General features: G+C 50.9%; 1 protein-coding gene across 3 annotated transcripts; it reads right to left on the bottom strand.

The window, feature by feature from the left end:
• Window positions 1-575: 575 nt before the first annotated feature.
• On the bottom strand, window positions 576-26,505 carry Psen2 (presenilin 2). Of its 3 annotated transcripts, none has more exons than XM_038349254.2 (11): window positions 26,426-26,505; window positions 15,751-15,910; window positions 13,644-13,858; window positions 11,870-12,011; window positions 9,045-9,112; window positions 8,196-8,416; window positions 6,910-7,008; window positions 3,463-3,546; window positions 3,023-3,124; window positions 2,414-2,532; window positions 576-1,297 (listed from the first exon to the last, which is right to left on the bottom strand). In XM_038349254.2, exons 2-11 carry the CDS (start codon window positions 15,889-15,891, stop codon window positions 1,142-1,144), a joined length of 1,347 nt encoding a protein of 448 aa, XP_038205182.1. In that variant the 5' UTR covers window positions 15,892-15,910; window positions 26,426-26,505; the 3' UTR covers window positions 576-1,141. The 3 variants fall into 3 exon arrangements, with proteins under 3 accessions (XP_038205182.1, XP_038205184.1, XP_038205185.1); XM_038349256.2 differs by having other exon boundaries at window positions 3,023-3,121; XM_038349257.2 differs by lacking the exon at window positions 576-1,297 and having other exon boundaries at window positions 3,018-3,124.

Below are 26,505 nucleotides of genomic sequence, written 5' to 3'. Positions count from 1 at the left end.
CCTCTTTCACTAATCAGCAGTCCACGGGTTTCCCTCTGGAGCAAAGGACAGAACTAGCAACACCTGGATTTTCTCCGCAGCCCCAGCAGGGCAGCAGCCTAGTCAGCAGCTTCTTTTGTAGCCTCATGTCCCCACCCAGAGGCACTTCTGAGACTCTGCAACCTTTGCCAGGCTGAGGAAGGGCAAAGCTGGCCTGCCTTTCACCATGGGCAGGGACTGGGAGCAACTCTCTGAGCTCAGGGGGCCCCCTGGTTCAGGGCTTGCGGGCTCCTGAGAAGAGACTGCTGTCAAAGGAACCACTCCCTTCTCACATTTCTGAGGCTATATACAACCTGCCAAGGTCAGGGCTCTATGGGGTCCCAGCAGGCTTCTGTCCCCGTGCCTCCCAATGCCCTGATGTGGAACTTTCTAAAGAATTGAGTGCAGAGGGGCAAGGTAGTTAAACCTCTCTCCCCGATTCCCCAATAATGGGTTAAATCCCTCCCTCCCCAGTACACAGTGCACATCACCTCCCCTCTCGAGAGCCCCAGGATGTAGGGAAGGGGCAATGTTAACAAAGGGACCAAACGCCAACATTCCAACAGGAGCATCTATTTATTGGTATTGATACTAAGCCACCTCCAGCAGTCACTGCTGTCATAAGAACAGGACTCAGCTTCTAAAGGGACTAAAGTAACAGAGACATCACAAACAAAGCACTGGGGACATCCATGACTACAAACTGGCTCTTTTGCCTCTGGTCAGGGTGATGGCACTTAGTGTCCTTCCTGGCCATGCCTCCTGGTCCCCACTGATTTGCACATGGTTCTTCTGTTCTACTCCAGAGGATAACAGACCTGCATGAGGCCTGCATCCTCCCCAACCTGCTCCGCACATGTGACCTCATCCCTGAAGATAAACACGCTGAGCATCCCACCGGGGCCAAGGATGTCCCAGCAGGAAAGCCACAGTCTGGTGACAGGACAGCTAGCACCAAAGAGCAGCCTCTGTTTCCTCGTCACGAAGTAAACACGACACTTTTTTTAAAATTCTTTTTTCTTTTTTTTTGTAAGGAAAGGAAAGTTGCGTTTTTTAAAAAATATATGGCACTAGAATGTAAAACTATACACCTGCATCCAGAGATGCATCTTACAGTCTCCCGTCAGATGTAGAGCTGGTGAGAAGCCAGAGTGTCCATGAAAGGACGCACCAGGTTGTCCGTGGAGAAGTAGAAGATGAGCCCAAAGGTGATGGAGATGGGGAGGGCAGGCAGGGCCTTCTTGAACACGGCAAGCAGCAAGAGAGTCAGACACAAGCCCTGCAGGGCATCAAGGGGAGAGAAGGCGGTGACTCTACCATGGTGGCTGGTGCCATCCCTAAGGCTAGCCTGAATGGCGACAGGCACGCAACTGTCCTTTCCAGATATGCAATAGCCCCTCAAGGTGCATAGGGCAGGGTCCTCTCTCTCACACACCCCTTAGTCAGGACACCTATGTGCTGGCTAAGGTCAGGCCACGTGGCTTCTCCATCTGGGGACAGCAGTCACATAGGATGGCAAGAGTTTCTCTAAGGAACATGAATTCACAAGAGACCCAGATGAGTGCAAATGAAAGCCTATGAAGGTGCTCAGCAGCAGACACCAAGGAAACCATAGATACCATGCAATCCAGCCCTTTGAAGCAAGCATGGGGGTGACCCTTTCTACCTCCACCCTTGGTCTCCAGGGTGGGGACAAGGCACCAAAATACCTGCCCTGTCCATGGGACAACAGGTATGACAGTATGGTGGGGAGGAACCTGGAGTCTGTCATTCTATATGGACACAAGCAAACTCTTCAGGGCACTGGAAAGAGTGCCAGCTTTAACTGTGCTCTCTGTCGCCATACCCAGGGTTTCCACCCCAGGGCAGCACAAGTGGTGACAGCCCTCTTGGGGACTCTCCCAACATCTAAAAGGAAGCATTCTCTAAGATGACATTGCAGGATATGTCCCCTGGCTTGAGTAGCAGCCATCAGAGCTTCCAGACTGCACTACTGCTGGGGCTGGAGAACCCAGGATTCAGCATTCTGTGGGGTCCTGGCAGCACAGAGAACAGGTAGCTGTGGATGGGAGGGGTATCCTTTCACACCCCGCCGTAGCTGTCTCATAGGCCTTCAGCTATGACATCTCCCATACATCTCAGACAATCCAAGGACTACGGGATCGGGCCCTGAGGCTTTCACCCAAACCCTAGCAGTGAGGTACATGTGGTCATTGCAGTCAATGCTTCTGCCTCTCCAGGTACCCTCTTCAGGTGGGAGCACATCTTGGTGACCACAGTCTGGGTTTGGCAGCTCTCCCCTCACTGCCTTTGCCCCTCAGAGGGAAGGCAGCAGCTGTAAATGCCCTCTGAGGACCCCAGGTGAAGCCCCCCCCCCACCATGCAGCCCACTCACAATGAGGATGGCGATGAAGCAGGCCAGTGTGGTGTTCCAGTCTCCGTTGCCGGTGGCTGCCGCCTTGCCCACCAGGACGCTGTAGAAGATGAAGTCTCCCAGGCCAAGCTTCACACCCCCTATAAGGAGAAAAGAGAGAGGCCCCTGTCCAATCCCACTGCTGAGAAACTTCAGCAGGAAGCAGGAAAAAAAACCAAACAAATAAACAAACAAAAAACAGAAGTGTAGGGCCAGGACACCAGTCAAGGGACCCAGCAAGAGGGTCAAGGGGCAAGATGAACGTACCCCTCAGTAGCACTACTGCAGCAGACTAGGTGTAAGATGGACTCCCTAGGAAGAGATGGGGGTGGGGGGGCTAGGACCGAGTGCCTGGCAGCCTAGGCAGAAGCCTGGGATTTAGGCAAGCCACTTGGTTAGAAGAGAAAGAAAGGGACAGTTGCTGATTATCGGGGCTGCAGGCTGCTGTGTTGTTCAGCGTGGAACCTGACTGCAGGTATTTTTAAGTAAGTTTAATGCCACCACCCTCTAGAACGTGGATGCTGACAGGAGACTTGAGGAGCCCCAACCCTGCTGCCCTATGAAGCAGGCCATCTGAACTCGGCACCTTACTTTCCTCTTCTTCTTCCAGCTCTTCCCCTGGGTAGCCAGGAAGGGGGGTTTCAAAGGCTTCAGGGTATGAGGGCTCCCCAAAACTGTCATAGGAGTCTTCTTCTGAGCATCCGAGAAGAAAGGACCACCGTCATCACACACGGTGGGGTGTGGCAGGGAGAAACGAAGGCTGGTCAGAAGGTACAAAAATCCAGCAGATTCCCCAGTTACCCTCCCACCTCAAGGCTCCCCACCATCACCCCCCAACAACATCCAACAAAACTGAGGTGAACGCTGGGCAAAGGGTGGACAGTCCAACTGTCACTTACTCTCTAAGTCGGGTGTCAAAGTCTGTCTATTAGTGTGACTGCCATTCTGAACCTTAACCTACAGAGGGGCCTGGCCAAGCAGGGTGCAGATGAGGATCGCCCCTGAGACAAGACAGTGAGCCCTATACTCACCCATCTCCGGGTCATAGGGGAGCTGCAATGCTCCCTGAGAGGAGGGATCCGGCTTTGCCATGCCTACAGTCCACACCATGGCAGCTACAGAAAGAGCAAAGGGACATGACCTGGGGAAAGCAGAGCCAGTCCAAGTCCCCAGAAAGCCTGCACAGCCCCTTCATTCTGCAGGGTGCTCAGGCTTGGCTGGTAGAGGCTGGGGGGGGGGGGGAGGGGCAGAAGCCCAGGGTCACTGGCTGGGTGGGGATGATGGAGAGTTCCCTTTTGTCCTCTTGCCCTCCTCTCAGATAACAATGGCAACAATAACAATGACCAATGGGCAGCCTGCTGGACTGTATCTTTTTAAAAACTGCCTTTTATCTTATTTTTAGGTTTCAGTTTATCACAAAAAGGGAGACATGGCAATTATTTACACACAGTGAAACGGCTCAGAACGTCAGTGGAACAGGCAGTTTCTTGGGGCGCCATTTCAACAGTGATTTCGGTCCACAGACTTTCCAAGAATGTCACCATCTCTAAATGAGAAATAATCCTTGTGGTCCACAGCTGCTGTGGCCTCCGTGTTCTGGGAGATGACCTCGTCTTCAGCATTCACACGACATGGCCCAATCCCTTCCCCCTTTCCTTTAGAGATGGATACTACTGCGGCTCGCAAAGCTCTTCCTGGAGGTTTTTCTGAACGCACAATGCCGCCTTTGGCTGCAGTTTCAGTCGCCCTCCTTTGCCAAACAACAGAAGAAACCTTGGGAAAGCCTGTCTGTCGGGATTCTTGCCACTGTGGCTAGAACCTAAATTCTCAAAAACAAAACAAAAAAAAACAAAAAAAAACCCACAACCACGAGGGGCTGGAGAGATGGTTCAATGGTTAAAAACACATATAGCTCCTGCAGAGATCCTAGGTTCCTTTCCCAGCACCCACATGCCGGTCACAAGTGTCTGTAACTTCAGCGGCAGGGGATCCATCGCCCTCTTCTGGCCTTCATCGGTACTGCATGCATGTGATGCGCAGCTCCCCACACAGGCCAAACACTCTATACACATAAATAAAATAAAGACAAATCTTCTAAAAGACAATTTTTAGAACTTTAGTCCTGAGGCTGGAGACTGGCTCCATGGTTAAGAGAACCTGCTGCAGGATCGTGAGAAGCAGAGCTCCTTGAACAAGCTCGTGGTCTTGTAAACGCCCGATTCCAGCTTCAAGGATGCTACGTTTCCCTTCTGGCCTCCGTGTACACGGGGTGTACACATGGTCATATGCTCACACAGACACACATGCACACACAAAATAAATATTTTAAAACGCCATGTCTGAGCCTCGGTGGCACTCTCTGTATTCAGATCTGTAAAACTCACCCTGCTCTTTTCATCTTACAGGGCCGGAACTCTGTGCCCACTAGATGGCCCCCGTGTTCACCACCCACTCTATTACATGTCTATAATTTTGCCTACTCTTGATGGGACACGGAATCATACAGTCCCTGTCCTGTCACTAGTGCAGGTCTCTTATCCCAGTGTCCCCAATTCATCCACATCACCATCTCGGTCAGAATCTTCTTTGGTAAAGGAAAAGTAATACTCCATCGGATAGGGACACCATATTTTGCTGTCCATTCATCCTCTGATGGACACTTGGGTACTCCCAGCTCTGAACTACTATGAATGGCACTGATAGGGATACAATGTACAAGCACCTGTTTGTGTGCCTGCTCTTGATCCTCTTGGGGTCCATGGGCACCATGGAAACGGCTGCATCACATGGTACAGGCTGAACTGTGACTCCCCTCAGAGTTTATTACTCCATGTTTCTGCTTCCCCAGTGAGATTTTCACACTTGGTACAGAGCGAAGCCCAGATTCAACACCCCCAGCACTCGTCCTTCCTGCCTGCAAAAGGCTGTGGGTCTTCCTTGTTGCTGGGACACAAAGCACTGCCATTAACCTGGACTCCACCTTGCAACCCTGGTGAGTCGGGCTTGCAAAATGTCTCAGAATGTGCTTCCCACAGTCTCTACTGGTCCCGTCTATAAGCCCTGCTTGCCCTTCATCTGACGCTGGATCACGCTGCTGCCGTGGGTATTCTGCTCTCCACTTAGTAGGCAGCGTGATCGTGTCAAACAGTTGGCCCAAACCTTCCAGGAAGAAGGGCCAATGTGTCACAGTGCACTCTGCAGGGCTCACACTGTCAAGACCCCCCCCCCCACACACACACCATTCTCTCTTCCCATCTGCTCTAGCCATGCTGGACTCTGGGTGCTCCCTAAGCACACCTACCTCAGGCCTACCTCAGGGTCTTTGTATCTGTGGCTGTCCTCCTTACCCCAAGTGCTGACCTCTAGACTTCCACCTAGTACTAACCCCTACCTAAGTCAGGGCTCTGGCCACACGTGACCTATGAATGAGGGTTCCCTGGCCATCTTTTGCAAAATGGCCCCCTATGGCCCTGAGGTCCTTGGTCCCTTACTCTCCTCTAGTCTTCAACAGAGCATTTGCTACCTCCTGGCTTACATGTGTCTACCTCCTTAGTTTGTGTCCACCCGTGAATGAATTTTCCATGGACAAGGAATCTCCTTTGCACACAGGGGAATGCCCGGCCTCAAGCACTCAGACTAACCAGAACCATCCGTCCTCATACTTAGAGCATTCTGGGATGTGCTTTCTAACTCAGGGCCAAGCTGCTTGGCAATTCTCCATTCTAAGCTTGACTTCTCATTCATTATGATGACCCAGATCTGTAGATGATTTCCTGGGTACCTGAGGCATCAGAATCCAGAATCACAGGCTCTGTACTTAGATAGACCCACTGTCAACAGAGAGTGGCTGCTGCCACCATAGGGTGAGAACTCCGTGAACTGCAGTTTACATAATCTTGTTTCCTGCAAGATCTCCATGTCACACGTAAGGCCTAAGTAGGGACTCAATATAAAGTGGTGACTTCCGTTAAATAGATATATAAACCCACATTCTCTGACATGACTCCAAGGCTAGATGCCCTGAGTCTTCCCTTCAGAGATGACCAACTTCTACTGCCAAGCTGCTGCCTATAAACCCCAGAGAGAACCAGGGGCCCCTGCCCTCCAAAGTCTGCAGGATTCAGTGGTGCTTACACAGCTCTAAAAGCAGCAGGTTCATGGGGATGTGGTCTATACCCAGTGCAGGCTGTCAGATGGTGGACAGAATGGAGCCACAGGACTGTCCACATCCTCCTAGTAACCGCCTTTCAAGCCAGATTTCCAGACCTCTTCCTGGGCAAGACTCAGCCCACCAGAGTCTCTAGAAGTAGAACCTTCCTGAAGGTAGTGACCTTCACAGTGTTATCATGACTTGATCCTCGCCTTTTGAGATGGAATACACATCCTGCCAACTATCAAAACCATGGCCAACTATCATGTCTCCACAAAAGGCTATCTGCTGACCCCCCACAGTCTAGCAGAGGCATGGGACCACTCACATGAGTATATCAGGGCAGGAAATATGGGCTCATTTCTCTCCTGGGCAGTTTCCACCAGCATCCTCAGTGGCCCCTTGGGGCATAGCACAGCCACAAGATCTGGGAAAAGAGATATCCTTGTCACATCAAAGAGGACCTTTATTCCCAAGCAGTGCAAAAAGAGGCACCTCTCCATCACCAGGAGCCTAAGGGAGCTTCAGGGCACACCATGCTGCTGGACTGGTGTTCCAAGCCCACCAATCTAGAGTTTGCACTGGCTGGAGCCAAAGCAAGTAACCACAAAGTAGGGAGAGCTAGGTGCTGAGACCGACAGAACGACCTTGAAAGTCCTACTTCCCTGTGTCTCAAAATTTTTATCCTTAAAATGCAAGTTGTAGTACTGGCCTGGCCCTAATGTTACTTAAACAGCAGCTAGCAGCGAAGGTCGCAATAGGCAGCAGGCACCGTGCGCTCAGACTTGTCCCGAGGCATCAGTGATTCCTGCACATCCACACTTGATGAGCACATTGGCAGACGCAGGCAGTAAGAGTGGTCACTTTGCGGTGTGTGCCCCAAACATCACAAAGGAAGAGTCTGAGCCTGGTGGTGGTGGTGTGATACACGCCTTTAATCCCAGTACTCAGGCGGCAGAGGCAGATGGATTTCTGTGAGTTCGAGGCCAGTCTGGGTTACAAAGTGAGTTCCAGGCTCCAAAGCTACATGGAGAAACTCTGTCTTGAAAAACAAATAAACAGGACGTCTGTAGGAAGGCCTTCTCAGGTCAGGAGGTGGGTGCACTGCGTGCCTTCTCGTCTATTATCATTGGAATTGGAAATGTCTGCTAGAGGCTCACGTTTCGAGGGCTTCATCGTTACCTGGTGACACTATGTTAGAAGGCTTTGGACTCTTCAGGAGGTGGGACCTAGCTAAGGGATGCAGATCACTAGAGGTGGCCTTTTGAAAGTGAGACCCAGGCCCTGGCTCCCCCAAACTTCCCCTTCCTGGTCCACTGCAAGAAGCCTCCTAATAAGCCACACCCACCTTTCCTCCCCTCCTATGATGGACGGACCCCTCCAACACTGAGCCACGCCCCCTTTGCCTCCCCTCCAATGATGGACGGACCCTTCTGACACTGTGAGCCACGCCCCCTTGCCTGAACACCCTCCATCACTGTGAGCCAAAATAAATCTTTCTTCCCTGACGCTGATCCAGTCAATTATCTTGGTCACAGAGACAAAAGGGTGACTAAGATACTACTGCATCCGTGAGGCAGTCACCCGGGTTCCCACCAGGCCCGAGCTACCTACCGTACACGGAGATGGCCCCCAAGATGACCCAGGCGGACCACTCCGGCAGGTACTTGATGAACACCAGGGCCATGAGCGCGCTGATCACGATGAGGTAGGCCTGCTGCAGCACCAGCGGCCCCTTCCAGTGGATGCACACCATGCCCACTGCCCCGAAGTTCCAGACGGCCAGGAAGAGGGTGGGGTAGTCCATGGCCACGTTGTAGGTCTTGAGCACTTCTCTGTGGGCCCAAGGTGGAGCAGGGTATGGAACACTGGGGTGGGGGTGGGGAGAGTGCCACCCCCTATGCTGTTTGACACCCTCGGCTCCTCAGCCATTAAGTCCCAATCTGGATTTTATTTACAACCTGCCCATCCTTCATTCCCATAGGCCCCACTTCTAACCACTCAGTACTTTCTGAAATGCGGTAGGGAGTAGATCAATGGCTGGGGTGTGGGTCACACAGCCAAGTGGTGGACCCATCTGGAAAGCCCTGTGCAATGATGGGATCATTGAAAAAGTGTTTTTCTTTGAGCCTCTGGGTTAGGCTGATATCCAAAGTCAAAGAACAAAAGGGCAAATGAACTAGGAAGTCCCCAGATGCAGCTAGACCCCATCCCCAAGTAGAAGATAACATGGAGAGGTTCCCACCTGCTAAATGTCCTGAGAAGGCTTTACCATGCTTGCTTTGCTCGTTTTAAATCAGGAATCAGAAAGAAACCTGTGACCTACCCGGACCCCACTCCTGTGCCAGAGCCCGGAGGCCTGGCTCCTGGAGCAGCGGACACTGAGGGTGACCACTTTCCCTGCCCACGTCCCCCTTATCCAGCTGTGCCGCAGGGAGTGGCTGCTCACCAGCTGGCACTCACCCGAGGTAGATGTAGGTGAACAAAAACAGGAGCATCAGAGAGGACATGATCAGCCAGCCATGGATGAACTGACAACAGACACAGAGGGCCATTAGTGGGATGAAGATACTTCTGAGAGAGAGATACTCTCACCTGTCCTTCTGTTTGACTACCAAAGATGGCACTGGGTAGTAGTGACACATGCCTTTAAACCCAGCACTTGAGAGGCAGAGATAGGTGGATCTCCAAATCTGAGGCCAGCCTGGTCTACATAGCGAGTTCCAGGACAGCCAGGGCTACACAAGAGAAACACTGTTTCAGAAAACAAACAAACAAAAAACTACCCCCCAAAAAATGGACCCCGAGGAATTAAAATTTCCCTGGAATATCATGCTTTCAGAAGTAAAACAGTGAAGCTTGGTGCTAGCCAGAGGACCTGGCTTCCAGGAGTGAGTCCACACACTCTGATGGTGTATCAGAACGAAAGTGAAGCCCAGACAATAACCGGCAGGCCCAGGCTTTGACAGTTTGGCTATGCAGATCTCTTAAAACCCTACCCTCGTGTTAGGACAGGAAGATGGACCTGATGGGGAGTCACTGGATTTGGGGATGGGGGCCCTGGATCTCTTTCTCTCACTTCCCGAATGTGGGCCACACTGAATAAATCTCCTTTTTCTGCTGTTTTACGATTGATTTTACTTTTTAAATCTGACTTATGGATGACAAGCAGCCAAGCCTGGCTTGCTAGGGGCTGACAGAGGCACAGGTTCCAATGCTAACTCTGGTAACACATTTGTAGAGTATCTCCAAAACCATGAACTGGAGCCTGGACAAGCTTCTCGGTTAGACCACGCTGTGCCTATTACAGGAAAGGAGGGCCAGGCCCCGTAGGGAGTTCCCTAGTCACCTAGAAGTGTCTGGAGGAGATGAGAGTCCTAAGAATCTGCAAGACCCCTGCTGTGCTGACCCACCTCTGCATGCTCATCACGTGCAAAGAACATGCTGGCCATCTTTACCCCCAGATAGCACCCTAACTCCCTGGAGGCAGCCCGCAAAGTTCCCACCAAAAGGCATCACAAAAACAGACAACAATCAGCAGGTAAGCTGAGGGTCAATCCAGACAAAGAGTCAGGGGACAAACTGGTTGTTGCTTAGACTGAGTGACCAGGGCAAGCCTCTTGATGGAAGGGAAATCCCTTCCCAATAAGGAGTTCCAGACAGGTCCTCAGGAGAGCGATCTCTCCTTTCCTAGCTGAGCATGGAGGGGTCAAAGACAATACTCAGCCATCAAGGGTAAGATGGTGCCACTTCCTCCCAGCCTCTTTTCACGTCTAAGAACTACCCTTGGTCACCAGCTCAGCCCACTGGGTCTCCAGAGACCCAGTCTACCTGGAGGAAGGGCTAGGGTTGGACTGTACACGCAGCCTTACAGGAGGAGAGGGTGTGGCCTCTGGAACCTACTTACAGTTTTCCCCCAACTATGGCGAGCTGCGCTATGTCATCTTGGAACTTACCAAAGATCCTGACTGAAGGGATGGTCAAGTCACTTCTATGGGACTGGCCACATGACACATACTGACCACAGTAGGGTCACTGCCCATGCTATTTCTAGCTTGTTGTCATGTTTTCTATGACTAATCAGCCCTCTCCCACATTCCTACCACCTTGGCCCCTCCTTCCTCGTTAGCACTTATGGAAGCCCTGCCTCATTTACATGGGCAATTGTTACTGCCAATCTAAGCTTTGGTTCAGGAACCATTTCCTGACAGCCCCTCCCATGGTTCAACCCCATATCACCAAGATGAGCCAAGGGCTGGCTCCCTCTCTGCACCAAGGCCTCCTCTTCTCTTCCTGCTCCATAAACACAGCAGCCAGAGCACAAAGGACCATGCTATGCCTGTGGCAACAGTTTTGAATAGGTAATGCCTGGCTCAGCTTCCTGTTAATCCTTCTGGTTTCAAAGCCTACAGCCTAAATCTGGGGTCTAGAAGTTGATGGCACAGTTAGGCCCAGTAGCACGGGTCTGTAACGCCAGTCTAGCTGGTGAAGCTGAGGGAAGAGGATTGCTCAGCCATCTTAGCAAGACCTTGTCTCCAAACATTATAGAAAGTGGGTGGGGGAGACAGTCCGAGGGTAAAGGTGCTTGCTGCCAAGCTGAAGGCCTGAGTTAATCCCTGGAACCCACGTGATAAAAGGAGAAAGCTGACTCCTGACTGCAGCAGGCTCCCTCCCCGCTTCCAACACAAAAGCACTGAGGGCACATCTTGCAGTATAACCTTTGAGTAGTGTATGCAAGGCCCCAAATTTAATCCCCATTGCAGGTCTTGGGGCAGGGAGCATGGCATCATTGGGAATGATGCTGTCTATAACTGGGGTCACATGGGGTGTGACTCTTCCAGTACTCCATGAGGAGGCTCAAGGTCTACAGAAGAATGCAACCCAAAGGCTGCCGGGGCCAGGAGACCTTCACAGAGCACGTGAGCGCCCCTACCTAAAGGGAGATGGAAAGATGAAAATAAACCTAGAGAAAGTCTTGGGGTGAGGGAACTAAAGCAGAACCTCGGGAGAAATCAAATTAACTTCAGAGCAGGGGGTGTGTCAGGAAGACTGCGGTGAAGAGCTCAGAAGACAGTGGGTGGGGTGGGGGTCACACGGTTTCCAAGTCCGCACTAGGTTGTCTTCCCACAGTGTCAGAGAGCACCAAAGAGCAGCCTGCTCTGCAGAAAGGAGGAACCTGGGCAGGGTTTTAGAAAGGTGCCACGCGCAGTAACTCCTTCCACATCGCAGTAGGGGTGGGGTAGGGGAGGGCAGGGCGGAGGGGGAGGAGAGAGGGTTGTGGGCCTCACCTTGTAGCATCGATACTTGTAGAGGGCCACCAGGAAGATGGTCATGACCACGATGACACTGATCATGATGAGGGTGTTCAGCACAGAGTTGAGGAGACGCTGGCCCACCGAGGGCGTGTCCTCAGTGAAGGGTGTGTAGATCCTGAAGAGGTCACCGGAAGAGCCTCAGTTAGAACCCCAGCACTGGCTGGGCCCTGGTGGGGCCGGGGCTCTCTGTATGGATGGCCCCTGCCTCTAGGGCCAGTGACTTGTAGCACTCTGATAACTGGACCATCATGACAGAAAGGACAAACTGTACCCCACTGAGACCTGGCTCCTCCGCTTGACTCTCCCATTCCAGGCCCTCAGCTCTCGTCCCTACCAACAAGACTGGCTGCCTGTTTCCTCATGGGATGATTAATTTTGCCTCTGGACAGGTCTGTGAGGGCATTCCTGGGCAATATGAACCCTCCATGCTGGGCTGCTCCTTCCATTGGCATCCCAGGTGGAAAGAGGTTGGAGGGAAGCCATGCTGCTTTGCCTACTGCCTTTGCTGCTCCTTGCTAGTGCGTGCATCTACTCTGCTGTTGCTGCTGTTGCTACCCCTTCACAGACAGCAGAGCCTCAGCCTTCCAGTGTGGACTAAAAACCAGCGGCTCTCTGAGCATCTTCCAGGTGTTTAGCAACAGATTGGAATGCTGAGGTATCCAGTCTTATGGTCTAAGCAGCTATGGGGTTCTCAGCCTCTTTAATGTACGAACAGCCATTGCTGGACTACCTATTATTGGATAAGCAGACCTAACATATCCCTTTACACTATTTTATTGTACAAGCCAATCTAATATATCCTTTTCCATAATACACACTCATTGGTTCTGAGCCCCTAGAGAACCCAACAATACACTCCATTGACATTCAGCAGCCTAAGACTCCCACACCCTCTGCCCCATCCCCAACTGCAGTCACAGGTACTGCTCTGCTCCGGAGTCAACTCAGACTCCTTGACCTTTTCATCTGGTCTGCCAGGAGCTATGCTGGCCCTGTCCTCTCTAAGCCTTCCATGTAGCTACTGTGAGTCCCCCAAAGGCTACAAGCTCCTTAGGAACTTTCCTATTTCTTCTTTTCTAAAAAATATAAAGGATTCAAATCCAGAGTGAACAGTAAGTCTGGAAAGGCAAAGACGTTGAGGGTGTGCTCAGAGGTGAGGAGCCAGGTAGGGGCGAGGAGAGGGGAGAGGAGAGGGCTGAGGTTAGGGGGCTCTCAGTTCTCTGTCACATTTATTAAAGTAACAGAAGGGTCCGATAAGTCTTCTGCTGGAAGTGTGCTAGGAAATCATGGGGCCCAACCCTGTCATTTTGCATCTTAAGGGAGCAGTGACCCAGACAGGATGCGACTCATCATCTGCAGTCACATGGTGTTTGAGACACAGGGGACCAGGACCAGGTCCTTGGTACATGAAGCTCAGTGCTATGGTACCAGCGCCGGCCTTCTGTGAACACTGCGAGACCTTTCATGCAGATTAACCCGCTTAATTCTCCAATTCTCCAGGCCTCCCCATAATTAAACCCGTGATAATTAAACATAATTAAACAAACAAGGAAATGGAGGCCCATTGGTCAGATGTGTCCAGACAAGTCACATGACAGGAGGCAGTGAGTCAGGATGTGAGCCCAGAGTCTTCATCACTGCTCTCCTTGCAGCAAAGAGCTACAGGAACAGTAGCTGAGGGAGCCTATGATCCCCTAAAATCAATCACCACCCCAGCCCCCCAGTGCCAACCCAGCCCCCGACTCACAGCTGCCCATTCTTCTCTGTGTAGAAGCGCACGGACTTGATGGTGGCCACCACGACGATCATGCACAGCGTGACAGGTACAAACAGCATGATCACATGCTTCGCCCCGTACTTGAGGGTCAGCTCTTCCTCCAGGCCCGACGGCCGCCCAGGAACCCCACTGCAGGCATAGCGGTCTGGGTCCTCCTCACAATCCTCCTCGCTGTCCTGGCTCCTCTACGGAAAACCAAACAGTGAGGGCCACAGAGGTCCCCGTGGTGAGCTGCTCCTGCAGGGGCTTCTGGAAGCAGAACTGAGAAGGCTAAACGCTTTCTGGACATGAGAAGTGTGAACTCCGATTTGGATCTCGGGACATACAAAAGGCTTAGGACAGTGGGGGAGAAGGTGTACAGCCAGACTACACAGCCATAGAAGGGTACACCAAAGATCCCTTGCTCTTCCCAAGGACGAGAACCAACATAGCCACGCTGGACAGGCTGGGTAGAAGGAAAACTGAGAGCAAACATTTTGCTTGGCTAACCATAAGAACCAGCATGGAGAGGACTTTCTTTGAGCTTCAAAAAACATGGTTCCTTATGTACCAGTTCTCTGAGGGAGTGCTCGAACAAGCTGTTCACTTGAGACCAAGGAGAAAACAATCTAGCGGACAGGAAACTAAAAGGCACAAACATCCAGGAGATAAGAGGAGAAACTGGAGAACCGGTTGGTAGTGACCTTCAGCTGTGAGAATCTACAGAGGCTCAGAGGCTATGCTTGCTGAGAACGAGGAGAAATGGGCTCAGATTTCAAGGTTACGGATTAAGGGTGGCTGGCGGAAAAAGAGGCCTCTGGGCACGGAGAGGTTTTTAAGGACTACAAGGAATGAGATGGAACGCGACCCAGGCGGCCTCAGAAGCGGTTTGCAAACCAGGAGGGAGATGGCCAAGGTGACTGATTCTACTGTTATCCAGGCCTGAGGTAGCAGTAAGGATCACAATGCAGCTGCCCCTCCCAGCACAAAAGCCAAGCTTAACTCAAGCCAACTTAGCTCATGGCTACCCTGGCTGGCTACCTACTCAAATTCGTCCCTTCCACTAGCTTTTGTTCGATCATCTTAATGTCTCTGTGCCATTGGCCTGTCCCAAGCACCCAAATTCATAGTACCTAGAGACAGCAGCCTGCATTTGAAAGGCAGGTGAGGAGTGGGAGATGAAGAGAGATGTGCCAGCATACACACACACACACACACACACACACACACACACACACACTGTAATTGTGTAGTCAACTACGAAGCCCTTACAGATAGAAGACACAGATGTGTCATGGCCAGTATACACCACTTTGGCCAATTTTTATGTTTGTTTGTTTGTTCTTCCTGAATGGAAGAATGCCTGGTTTCATCCATGGGTTAGTGAGCTTTCTTTCTCTAAGAAACACCTAGGATAATTTAACTTATAAAAAAAATGGTCTAGAGGTCTCAGGTCTAGAGGTGGATTAGCCCTGTTGCTGTGGGCCTGTGGTAACCATTGTGTGGCAGAAACCATGAAGAGGTGCAGGCTGTTCACCTCATAGTCAGGACACAGAAAGAGAGAGAAAGAGAGGAGGTGGCTGGGAACCCACAAGTAAGCTCTTGCCCAGCCCCCCACCCCATGACCCAAAACTCTCCACAAGGTTCCATTCCTTAAAGGTTCTAATGCTTCCCAAGCATAGCACACTGGGACCAAGTTTTTGGTACAAAAGTCTTAGGGAGACATCTCAGATCCAACTGTAGTAACCCATAGGAGGAGCCCCACAGGAGGGGGCTGGAGAGATGGCTCAGCCGTTAAGAGTACCTATTGCTCTTATAGAAGACCTGCGTTCAGTGGCTAGCCCCAGGTCAGGAAGCTCACAACTATTTCTCCAGCTCCAGGGGATGTACTTCCTGCTGGCCTCCATGGATACCTGAGCTCACATGCATATACATCCACACAGACATACATTGATACACATAATTAAAATAAAATAAATCTTTTTTTTAAAAAAAGACATAGGAACTTCATGGCTCTGTTTTGTTTCAGTTTGTGTTTGTTTGTTTGTTTTGCCACAATGGCTCTGCTTTAAGGCCGACAATTGCTGGTAGGACCTACCCACTGGGCAGTGTTTTCTCCATCCTCTGGGCCTGGCCTGCCCTCCTGGCAGGAGCGTGACGTGGGGCTCTCAGCCGACATCAAGGATGTCCTCTCATCACACACCTCTTCCTCACTGTCAGATGCCATGAATGTGAGCATAGTCCTGCCTCAGAAGCACCTGGAAAATAAGCACAGGGACCTTGTTCCACTTCCCTGACAGGCAAGGGCAGTGGGGGTGGGGTGGGGAAGGCTGGGTGGCTTGAACACCAGGCACGGGTCTTGCCTCTAACAAGCTCCTAGAGAGACATGTCAAACAAAAGCTGAGAACAGGAGCTCCAAAAGCCAGCAAGAGGCCACGGCAGCCTTGTTTGAGTCTGGCTTGAGTAGACTCCTATCACATGGAGCAAAAGGTCCAATCAGAAAAGTCCAAGTCATTCTGAGATGTCAACATTTGTTCCATCAGTAAACATCTGTGGAAAATCTGCTGTGCTTGGCTCTGGGGCTTTAAACTTGAATAAGAAACACTCACTCACATCCCATAAAAACAAAAAGGAAATCATCCAATATGACAAATGACTTATTATCAAGATGATGAAGAGATTGTACCTCAGTGGCAGGCTTTCATGCTTCCTAGAGAGGACTCATGTTGGAGGTAAGCTCTTGCCAGTGGGACATGGGCGGATCAGGCTACGGCCACACCAAGGAGGCCCATGTCATCTCAAGGAAAGCTGGGTATTGACAAGAGTCCATCTAGCTGGTTACTGTGAGGGAAAATACGAGGCCAGGAAGGAGTATCTTGATGGGGGAAGATGTTCTGATGGGGGAAGGGGCCTGATGGGAAAGGAAGCCTAAAAGGAAGACAAGCCTGCTGTGGAGTAATCCTTCTGTACACTGTGAGTATGTATTACTCTCATTGATAAATAAAGTAGCTGACTGGCCTATAGCAAGGCAGCATAAAGTTAGGTGGGATAATCAGACTGAGGATGCTGGGATGAAGAGGGGTGGAGTGAGGGAGACGCCAGCCAGTCACCAAGGAAGCAGGACATGCAAAAAAATGAGGTAGCAAACCATGAGCCACGTGGCAAAGCATAGATAATAAATATGGATTAATTTAAATGTAAGAGTTAGCTAGCAACAAGCCTGAGCTATTGACCAAGCATTTATAAGCAATATTAAACCTCTGAGTGGTTTTTTTAGGAACTGGCAGACCAGAGAGAAACATCTGGCTACACACGCCTGATAGGAGGTAGTTATAATGGGGGATAGTATAGAGGATAGAACCTAAAATATTGGCCAGGCTGGACTAAGATGAGAAAATGGCTGTTACCAAGGAAGACTACATGTGATCCAGAAACCCATAGTGTCTTTGGGTTGAAAATGGAACACCATCTAAGGGTTCACAAGTGTGGGATATATGTAGATTAGAGTCTTAAGTTCAAAAATGGCAGCCAAATCCCAGGAGCTGCTCAGCCAGTAGGGGGACATGACCCCTGGAAGTACCCACACTGAGGGACTGAGGGAGAGGGAGCCTGCCCCCGCCCGACTTCTGTATGGTTCTCAATGGATTCCGATACAGCAGCCCCTATGGGACCCAGTGACTCCAGGTCCCCACATTTTGGGTCGGGGCACAACCTCTGGGAGGATGTGACTGTGCCCGTGTCTGGACGGGCACTGCCACTACCAGCACTGTCGCCTCAGAGTTGAGATCTGTGCCACTGAGCTAGGAGCAGGCCTGATCTCGGCTGAAAACTTATTTCCAGATAAGTCACTCTTAGAGTTCGTGTGGTCTTCAAGCAATCAGACCGGGTCCTTCCATGAAGGCGGGGCCTGTGGCTGCTGTTCTGAAGACAGCCACACTGGCTGATGTTGGCCAGGATAATTCCCACAAGGACTTCTGCTCAACCAGCCATTACAGAGATGATACAGGGCATGCTTTTGTTTACCTCTCTGATTGGGCCTATTCCAAAGGTGCCCTCTGCCTTCACAGGATTTGCAAAGCGAAGAAACCCAGAGCCCCCAGAAGCAGCCTCTCTGGTTCTCCCAGACGCTGGGGATGGAAACACAGTTGCAGAATCTCACAGGCAAAAGAAGCAGGTGTTGAGAGCCCTGCACTATCCAAGTTCAGAGGAAACAATGTGTCACTCTTAGAACTGGACAATCTTGGGTCCTGAGGACTGAGAGGGACAGAATGTGGGGCAGAAAGGTGCGTGAGCTGAGACTGAAGGAGGCAGAACATTCTGGAAAGAGATAAGTATTCAAGAATATGTACATAACATGACCTTTCCTCAATACTGCCAAGGGACTTGTGGTGGAATCAGGGTAGACCATCCCAGGGAAGGGACCATGGGGAAGGGAGCTTAATTCAGACCAGGCATCTCCTAGGCCAGAAGAGAAGTGTCCTTTTACCTAGGCTACAAAGAGCATATCCTAGGTGGATGTGGTCTAGTGCCCTAATACCTGGAATTCTGGAAGCTCAGCTGAGCCCAGGGCTTCAGGGGAGTAGTTCTGTTTCCTGGAGGCTGGGCCTTAGAACCAACAGTCTATACAAGAGAACTAACTCAGTTTAAGGGGACACAGCTTCACAGGTCAACTTGCCATGAGATCTAGGGCAAAGTCTTAGCCAGGTAGGGTCTATAAGACTGTAAGGTTCCTGTGCTTTTGTCCTCTTTGAGGGCTGGCTATCTGTCCTATCTTAAAGACATACTCACTGGACCCAGGAATTCTTCTCACTCCCCCTTCCAGGGACTGTGAATTCTCTTGCTCACAGGCATCTAGATCAGGGGTATGCCTCGGTGGTAGAGTTTAGTGGGCTTGAGGTTCCATGTGCACGAGGGGGGTGCAGAAAAAAGTGATGAAACTCACAGTGGCCCTTAAGTATGGGTGTTCTGTTTCTGGTCTCTATGCTAGGCTATTATCTCAGCTCTGGTGACAGGTGCTCTGACAAAACCACTCAAGAGACAGTCTATCCTGGCTCACAGCTCAGTATGGTGAAGTCGCGGTGGGAGGAGCTTAAAGCCGCTGAGCAGTCTGGGAACAGAGAGCAATGAATGACTGCTCTGCCCAGGTCAGGTGGGAGGAGCCTGAAGCCGCTGAGCAGTCTGGGAGCGGAGAGCAAGGAATGCTACTGCCCAGGTCTTTTCTCCACTTACACAGTTCAGATACAGTGCCACCCACAATGGTCTTGTCTTCACACCCCAATTTAACAAAATCAAGATAACTTTCCCAGAGGAGCCTCTCCCGGGTGACTGTAGATTCTGTCATTCACAATTAACCATCACAGCTGTAAATCAAAATCCCAGAACTCTAAACTGCGCTCTAACCCTGTCTGGGCAGCGGGTTTTGCGATGGGGACTCTGTACACTCATGCTCCCTGGGGTGGGCCTGGCTCAGGAGAGAAAGGAGCCTCTTCACCCAGTACCTTCCCACTCCCAGGTCCCGCACTGCTTGACTTCAGGAAGCAGGATTGAAACTGCACAACTCTTTGTCCTGAACAAAGGACCTGGTCAGACAGAATTAGGAAGGAGTAAACGCTTCTCACACTAGCAGAGTCTCCAAACAACACCGAAGGAGGACTGGAAGATACGGGTGTCCCATGCTGGTGTGTGTGTGTGTGTGTGTGTGTGTGTGTGAACTACACTTACAGTACCAAAAACAGGAAAACCTCAACACTACACAACGATTCAGACCTTTTGATCCGGAAGTGCTACTCCTTGGTATTTTATCTAAGAAAAATAAATTCATACAAAAATAAGTGCTGGAGTTATTTGCTATCAGAAAAGTAAAAATGACTGAAATTTCTGACTCTTTTCTCTGGCACAGGAACACCCCTCCCCTGACCCCTTATCTGCAATTCCCCTTCCTGTGGTTAGTTATCAGTGGTCAACTGTGGCCCAAAAATATGAAGAGGAAAATTCCAGAGTAATCAATTTATACGTTCTAAGTAGCTTTCACTACAGTATATTGTTCTAATTGCTGGTTTGCTCTTATTAATCTTTTGTTGTGCCCAGTTTATTAATTAAACTATTACAAGTGTGTATGTTCAGAAAACAAAACACGGTTTCCACAGGACTTGGTATTCATCACCACTTCAATGATCCATGCAACTGAGGACGGAGCCTCCTGGGCTTGTAAGAGGGTCCACTGCATGTTCATCTGATGGGGACTATTACAGGACCACTAAAGATTTACTTCAAACGATACTTAGCAACAACGAAAATGAAGTTAAATTTAACAGGATGTAAATGTTCTCATGATCATCTGAATTTACACTACACACATCACACACACACACACACACACACACACACACGCAAGACTGGTAAAACAATTACAAAACATTAAAGGTCATTATCTTTAGACCAGTGTGATTGTAGTTGATTTTGGGGGGGTTTGTATTTTTCTGCATTTCTCCATTTTATTTTTCAGACAGGGTCTCATGTCTCCCTGATTGGCTTCTGTCTTAACTTTGCAGCTAAGGATGACCCTGAACTTCTGATCCTCCTGCCTCCACCTCCCAGGCTTGGATCACAGGCCTGCACCACTACACCCAGTGTCCAGTGTATGCTGTGCTGGGGACAGAGCCCAGGGCTTGCACGCTAGGCAGGCACTGGAGTTACATCTTCAGCTCTCCTCTCTCTCTCTCTCTCTCTCTTTTTTAAATAATCAAGATGGGTTGCATCTTCAACCTACTCCTTCATTTCTTTTGAGATAAGGTCACACTATATAGCCCTGGTTGGCCTGGAACTAGATACATAAATCAAGCTAGTCTGGAACTAGAGTTCTCCTGCTTCGGGAGTGCTGGGATTAAAGGCCTGAGCCACCCACTGTACCTGACAAGCTACTGATTTGTAAACTGGAATAGGAGACATCAACACATAGGGCTTCTTCTTCCTTCTGAATCACTGGCTTGGCCTGGGGAAACAGATGAGAATCCAGGAAGCCACTGACATTTTCTCCAAAGCCCTGAATGACAACAGATGTTTCTCTGGCTCTCCTTTAGAATCCCTAAGGGCCTGGTCAGCGAGGCCTACCTCTCTGTTCTGAAGTCTAATGGGACTGAAATCCTCAGAGGGGGGAAAATCACAAATCAACTGCGCAGATAAACAACCTCACTGGATCTGCAACCACATCAGAATGAGGCAAAGAGCTCCTAGGGACCCGACTCAGCACAGGTGGAGATGGGGCGTGGCTCCCGCACACACTAAACCAGCTTCTCATGGGTGGGGGGAGTGCAGGGGACAGACTGTTCTGGAAGCCCTGCCTGCCCTGTGGCAGAGGGATTAGGCACCCGCTGCAGACTTTTACTAACTCACTGACTGGAATCAAAATGTTGATTAGCGGAACTCAGGGATTCTGACCCACAGAGGTTCCCCAACCCACTGGGTTCCTGCAAATATCACGGGAACCAGGTGACCCAGTTTCTTCAACCTGCTTCTCACGGGAGAAGCCCTAATGTTTAAACTCAGTGACCCTGGTAGGAAAGAGCTTCTAAAATGCCACAGAAAAGTCCAGCAGCTTATGGAAACTCATGCTCCAAAAGTGAACTGGAGACTCCACGGAGGGCCACAGAGAGGCTAGGATTTCCCACCTCCCCAAAGGGCCGGCAGAACAAAGTCCTTGGCTTTCAAAAAGTCACCTTCTTTTTGGTCACATGGCTACTTCCCAGAATTCCATGACCCCTGGAAAATCCCCTCTCTTCCTCTACACTAGGAAAGGGTTTCCCCCAATCCAGCAACACCCTGAGACATCTTCCAGATTCCACACCTACCTCTATCCCTTCACACGTGACCATGTATTTGGCTGGTCCACCTGGCACTTGCTGAATGGCTGGTTCTCCTGGACTTTGGGAGACCTCAGACAGGACTGGACTGAGTGCCAGACCCCAGACCCTCAAGTGGGGCCCTGTGACCTTGTCTTAACTTCTGGATTTAACTCCATTACCTATTTTCCTCTTGAGTACCTGGGCAATTTTCCTCATTTCCTGAAGTAGACTGGGGGAGGGACAGTTGGTGGGGAGACAGGACAGTAACCTGGGGGAGGGGTAGCTGGGGAAAGGACAGTAGTCTGGAGGAGGGGAAGCTGGGGGGGAAGTAGCCTGGGGGAGGGGTAGCTGGGGGGCAGTAGCCTGGGGGAAGGGCAGCTGGGGGGGGACAGGGAGAGAGCCTCTAGCCCACCACCTTCAAGTAAAAACTAGATTAGTTTTAAATAAGACACAGCAGCCAGTGGTCAGAGATTTATGTGCCATGAACAAAACATTCTGGACAGCTTCTGACCATGCAAGGTGACAGGAGGTATTTCCTCCTCTGTGAACAGCAAACAGGAGGCTTTGTAAGACTGCCACAATGGGTGTTCAATAAAGGAACTATCATGGAGACAGGAGGGACCTCTAAGAGGGATTATGGAAGCCAACTGGTGCCATATTAGGAAGCTAGGAAACTGAGAAACCACCAGAAACAAGTATAAAGACCAGGCCCCAGGGAGATCCTGTTTCCATCCAGCCTCAGCTGGACAATGGGAACGTTTGTCAAAAGGGCTCGTCTATAGGATGACGTTAAAGCTGGGCTGAGTACCTGAAGTAGCATCAGTGGGTGCCCTTTCATAGTTCAGGGAACCAAAGGCCAGGGTTGCTGGGGGCGAAGAGGGAGTAAAGGAGTCAGATGAGCACCAACTGTTTACAGGTCTCCAAACTGCCTGCAGAACGTCATTCCCTGTCCAACTAACCCCATCAGGTTCCTGCACACAGAGGCCAGGCAGCCAACCCACAAACCCACATCCTCAGGCTCGTTGGGAGCTCACTTGTGGATTAAGATGGCACGGGTCTGTCATGGACAAGGAGATATCTAGAAATGCCCCTCTGGCCACTCCCAGATGGTACCAGCTTACAGCCCTCAATAAAGTCTCTCTCGCATGCCCCCAAATCCCACTCCTGCAGGTCTGTGGAGCTTAGAGATGGCCCTGCCAACCCGTGGCAGTGAGGGAAGAAAACAGGTTACTGCTTTTCTGGGTCAGTTCAAAAGACAAATGGGGCCAGTAAAAGAAATCAAGACATTTTCATGGACTTGCCACACATCAAATCTGGCGGTATCCTGTTACTAACACAAACACCGGAGATATAATTTACATTTAAAAAGAAATGGTTCACTTTGCTTCAGGGCTACAACAAAACCCAGGGTCAGTTGGGCCTATGGCTTTGGGCTTGCAGTACAGCAAAACGACTCAACTCAGGTCCAAAAAGTAAGAAAAGTGACAGCTTCACACCTCCAGTGATCAGAAGACTTCCCACCAGGCCCCACCTGTGCAATGCCTCCAGAGCTCCGCATACTCATTCCTGAGCTGAGGGCACCGGGGTTTTCAGAATAAATATGTCTTATTTTTAAAAATATGAGGAAATTTCTGGCTAAGGTGTCACAGGAAGGTGGGAAGCCTTTAGGTCTCCTTCATCTGCAAAGAGGAACCAAACAAGGCGGGCGGTGGTGGCTCATGCCCTTTACCCCCAGCACTCAGGGTAGAGGCAGGCGGATCTCTGGGAGTTCCAGGCCAGTCTGGTCTACAAAGGCAAATTCCAGAACAGCCAGGGCTGTTCCACAGAGATACCCTGTCCCCCAAAACAAAAGAGGGAAGACAAAACAAAACAAACAACCTGTTCTCTCAGCCAGTGGACAGAGCACGCTCTCCCTGCATGGCACCTCCTCTTTCCGGAGGAATTCACTAGGAATCATTCTTTGCCCCAAGTGTTTGGGTGGCAGTGATGTCATCCCTAAGCCTGGGGAGGAGACTGCACGTGAACTGAGAACCACTCCCCAGTGGCCATAGCCCCACAACAGCTGGGAACAATGGCAGAAACGTTTGCTGTCTGCGGGGTCCCAGCTGAGCAGTGGCCTAACCTCAAAGCAACAGCTGAAAAACAGCCACAAAGATTTTTGTTAGCATGACCCATGTGACCCGTGCGCGCGCGCGCGCGCGCGCACACACACACACACACACACATGCGCGCGCGCGCACACACACACACACGGGGGGGGCGGTTGTTGGTTTCTTCTCTCCCTCTGTTCCTTTTGTTTCAGCTTTGATTTTCTAATGGGCGATCACATTATCACAGCCAGGATAACATTAAACTCTGGATCCTCCTGCCTCTCTACCTTCAAGTGCTGAGATCACAGGCATTTTGGTTTCTTTGGTGGGGGTAACTAAAGTGATGGTACTTATCTAGAATCAAAAGCCCTGGGAGAGAGAAGCTGAGGCAGGGGGATTGCCATTGCCATTAGCTTAAGCTCAGCCTTCCTACAGAAAGTGCACCAACCAGTGCTGCCCAGCAAGACCCTGTCTCAGAATACAAAACAAATTTGTTTTCTCCCAGGTTTTCAGGCAGTTGTTCATGAAGACCTCACAGAAACGTTCTGGGTAGCAGTGTAGACACAGACTAGAGGTAACCATGGCAAGCCCGTGTACAACTCCAAAGGTACACAATACGGGCAAGCAATGCCCAGATCCTGCCTGACAGGTGACAGAGCCACACAGCTAGGCAGCTGGGGTCCCCTCCGGCCACTTCCCAGAATGCAGGCCCCCTGACTTTAAAAGAGTCGTGTAACTGTTCCAGTGTCCCTTTAGCTTTGTTTGGTGGCTTACATTGTTGTTATGTGTTTTGTTGGTTTGCTTTCTGAGACAGTGTCTCACTATATAGCCCAGGCTGGCCTTGAACTCACAGCAATCTTCCTGCCTCAGTGATTATGACTGGAATTACAGACATGGGCTATTACATTACTTCTTTTAAAAAATCAATTCTATTTTCTGTGTAGGTATTTTGTCTGCGTGTGTATGTTTGCACAGCACACGGGCGCCTGGTGTCCAAAGACGCCAAAACTGGCCTGGAATTGGAGTTAGAGATGGCTGTGAGCCTCCATGTTGAACACAGGTCCTCTGGGAGTATAGCCAGTGCTGATAACTGCTAAGCCATCTTTTTGACCCATTATTATTAAGTTTTTATATTAACTGTGATAACTACTAGACAAAATGGCTTTTTATCATGAATGCCTAACTCCTAACACATGGGCATGTCACATGGTTATTACACCAACAACCCAGAGAGGCCAAGTCTGGCAAGAAACTCACATGGCAAACTGCTACAGGCCTGCGGGCAACCACAGAAGGGCCACTGGACAGGATACAGTCAGACCCTCGGCTCCAGGCCATTAGATAGAGCAAGCAGCAGCCTCTGGCAGCATCCCTCATCCTGGTTTGTGTCTCCCCTCAGGTAGGAACATTCATTTCCACATACAAACACATACAGTCTATATTTGGATATTAGGATGTAGTTCTCCAAATCTGGCACAGCTCCCATGCCATCCTGCATCCTCTGCCACCCCACCTCTCTATCCCTGCCAGCCTGATTCTATCCACTGTCCTGGGAGTCAGGGAATGAACCTGGATGGCTACCTCTGGCCTGAAGCAAGACACTGGCCCCTTCACCAAATAAAAACACAGGACCTGATACTGTTCCAAAGGGGAACCCGAGCTTCCCACACCTGGAGCAGCTTATGAGGAATCCTTAATTACTGCCAGAAGTCTTGGCAGAAGGCCTGAGAGGCCCAGGTGTCTACAGAGAGGCTGTATAGGCATCGGGTACATCCATTCTGGATGCCGGAGTCTCTGTTCCCAGCAGACTATTCTGGGGACGGCTGTCCATTTTGAGTTAAGTGGGTCTGCATCTGTTCTGATCTGAATCCTCCATCTGTAAACGGATACAGTTATTTCACCGACAGCTCGTCCCTTTAAAGACGAAGAACTAAGTAGAGATTCTAGGTCATTTCATCTAACTAGCAAAGGACTTGGGTCTGGACAGCAGGAGTAGAGGCCCAGGCAGCAGGCTGTAAGCCCGACTCTACTATCTTATCTAGGAGACCTTGGGCAACTGCACTTTTTAGTTCTGGGAGTTTGTTCTTCCCCACCCTCCCTTTCCTCCCCGGGCCTCGCGCATGCTTGGCCAGCACTCTACCATAGAACTGCATCCTCAGCCCTAGGAGCAGTTTCATCATCAATAAAATTCTGTGGCAGCTGGATCTTGCTTTTTGAGCCCCTTCCGCTTCAAAGGCTTGATTCTGGGCGTCTCCTCCACTGCTGTGAGAGACTTACAAACCATCCAAACATCGCTAGTAAAGAATGCCAACCTCAGAGCAAGCCTCGGACCTTATCCTGCGCCCCGCTCCTCACACAAGAAGTCCCCACTCCCTCGACATCTGTAGCAGAGACCAGGTGGACCACGACAGGTCCTAGGTAACAGGGACCAAAATGCATGGTCAATACAGCTGTGAGACCCACGTGCACTGGCCCTTTAACACCTCGCTCCGCGCCTACCCTGCCTGCGGCTTCCGAGGCAGGAAGGGACGCTGAGGACACCCAGACGCGGCCAGAGGCCCAGGGCCGCTTCCTACGCTCCTTCCTAGCCCAGGTTCTGGGTCGGCCACACTGCCGCCTCCCCGGCGCCTTCTCCTCGCCCCCGCGCCAGCCAAAGAGGCCGCGATCGCCGCCGGGGCAGCAGCCTGGAGCCGGACCCGAGTACCCCGAGGGGGCCGCGACCGCAGCGGTCAGGGGCATGCACAAGAAGGGCCTCTCTGCATTCGGGATCTCCGCGCTGCTGGCTATCCGCGACCAGTGACAGTACTGGGCCGCACGCACCCAGCCCCCGCCCTCGGCTCACCTGCTCCGCCGCGGCGTAGGGTAGAGTTTACGCCGCGGGCGGAGAGCCTCTCCCGGGCTAGCGCCGGCCCCGCCCACTGC

Source organism: Arvicola amphibius, chromosome 12 (assembly GCF_903992535.2).
Source record: "Arvicola amphibius chromosome 12, mArvAmp1.2, whole genome shotgun sequence".
Lineage (NCBI taxonomy): Eukaryota > Metazoa > Chordata > Mammalia > Rodentia > Cricetidae > Arvicola > Arvicola amphibius.
This window is presented reverse-complemented; position numbering and strand designations above follow the sequence as displayed.

Excerpts from the sequence above, each read along its gene's own strand:
- Psen2 (XM_038349254.2), bottom strand. The coding sequence starts at position 15,891 with ATGCTCACATTCATGGCATCTGACAGTGAGGAAGAGGTGTGTGATGAG. Across the intron at positions 8,417-9,044 it reads TTCACCTACATCTACCTCGG|AGAAGTGCTCAAGACCTACA; the intron begins GTGAGTGCCAGC and ends TTGGGCCCACAG. Across the intron at positions 3,547-6,909 it reads TCCTGCCCTGATATACTCAT|CTGCCATGGTGTGGACTGTA; the intron begins GTGAGTGGTCCC and ends CTCTTTCTGTAG.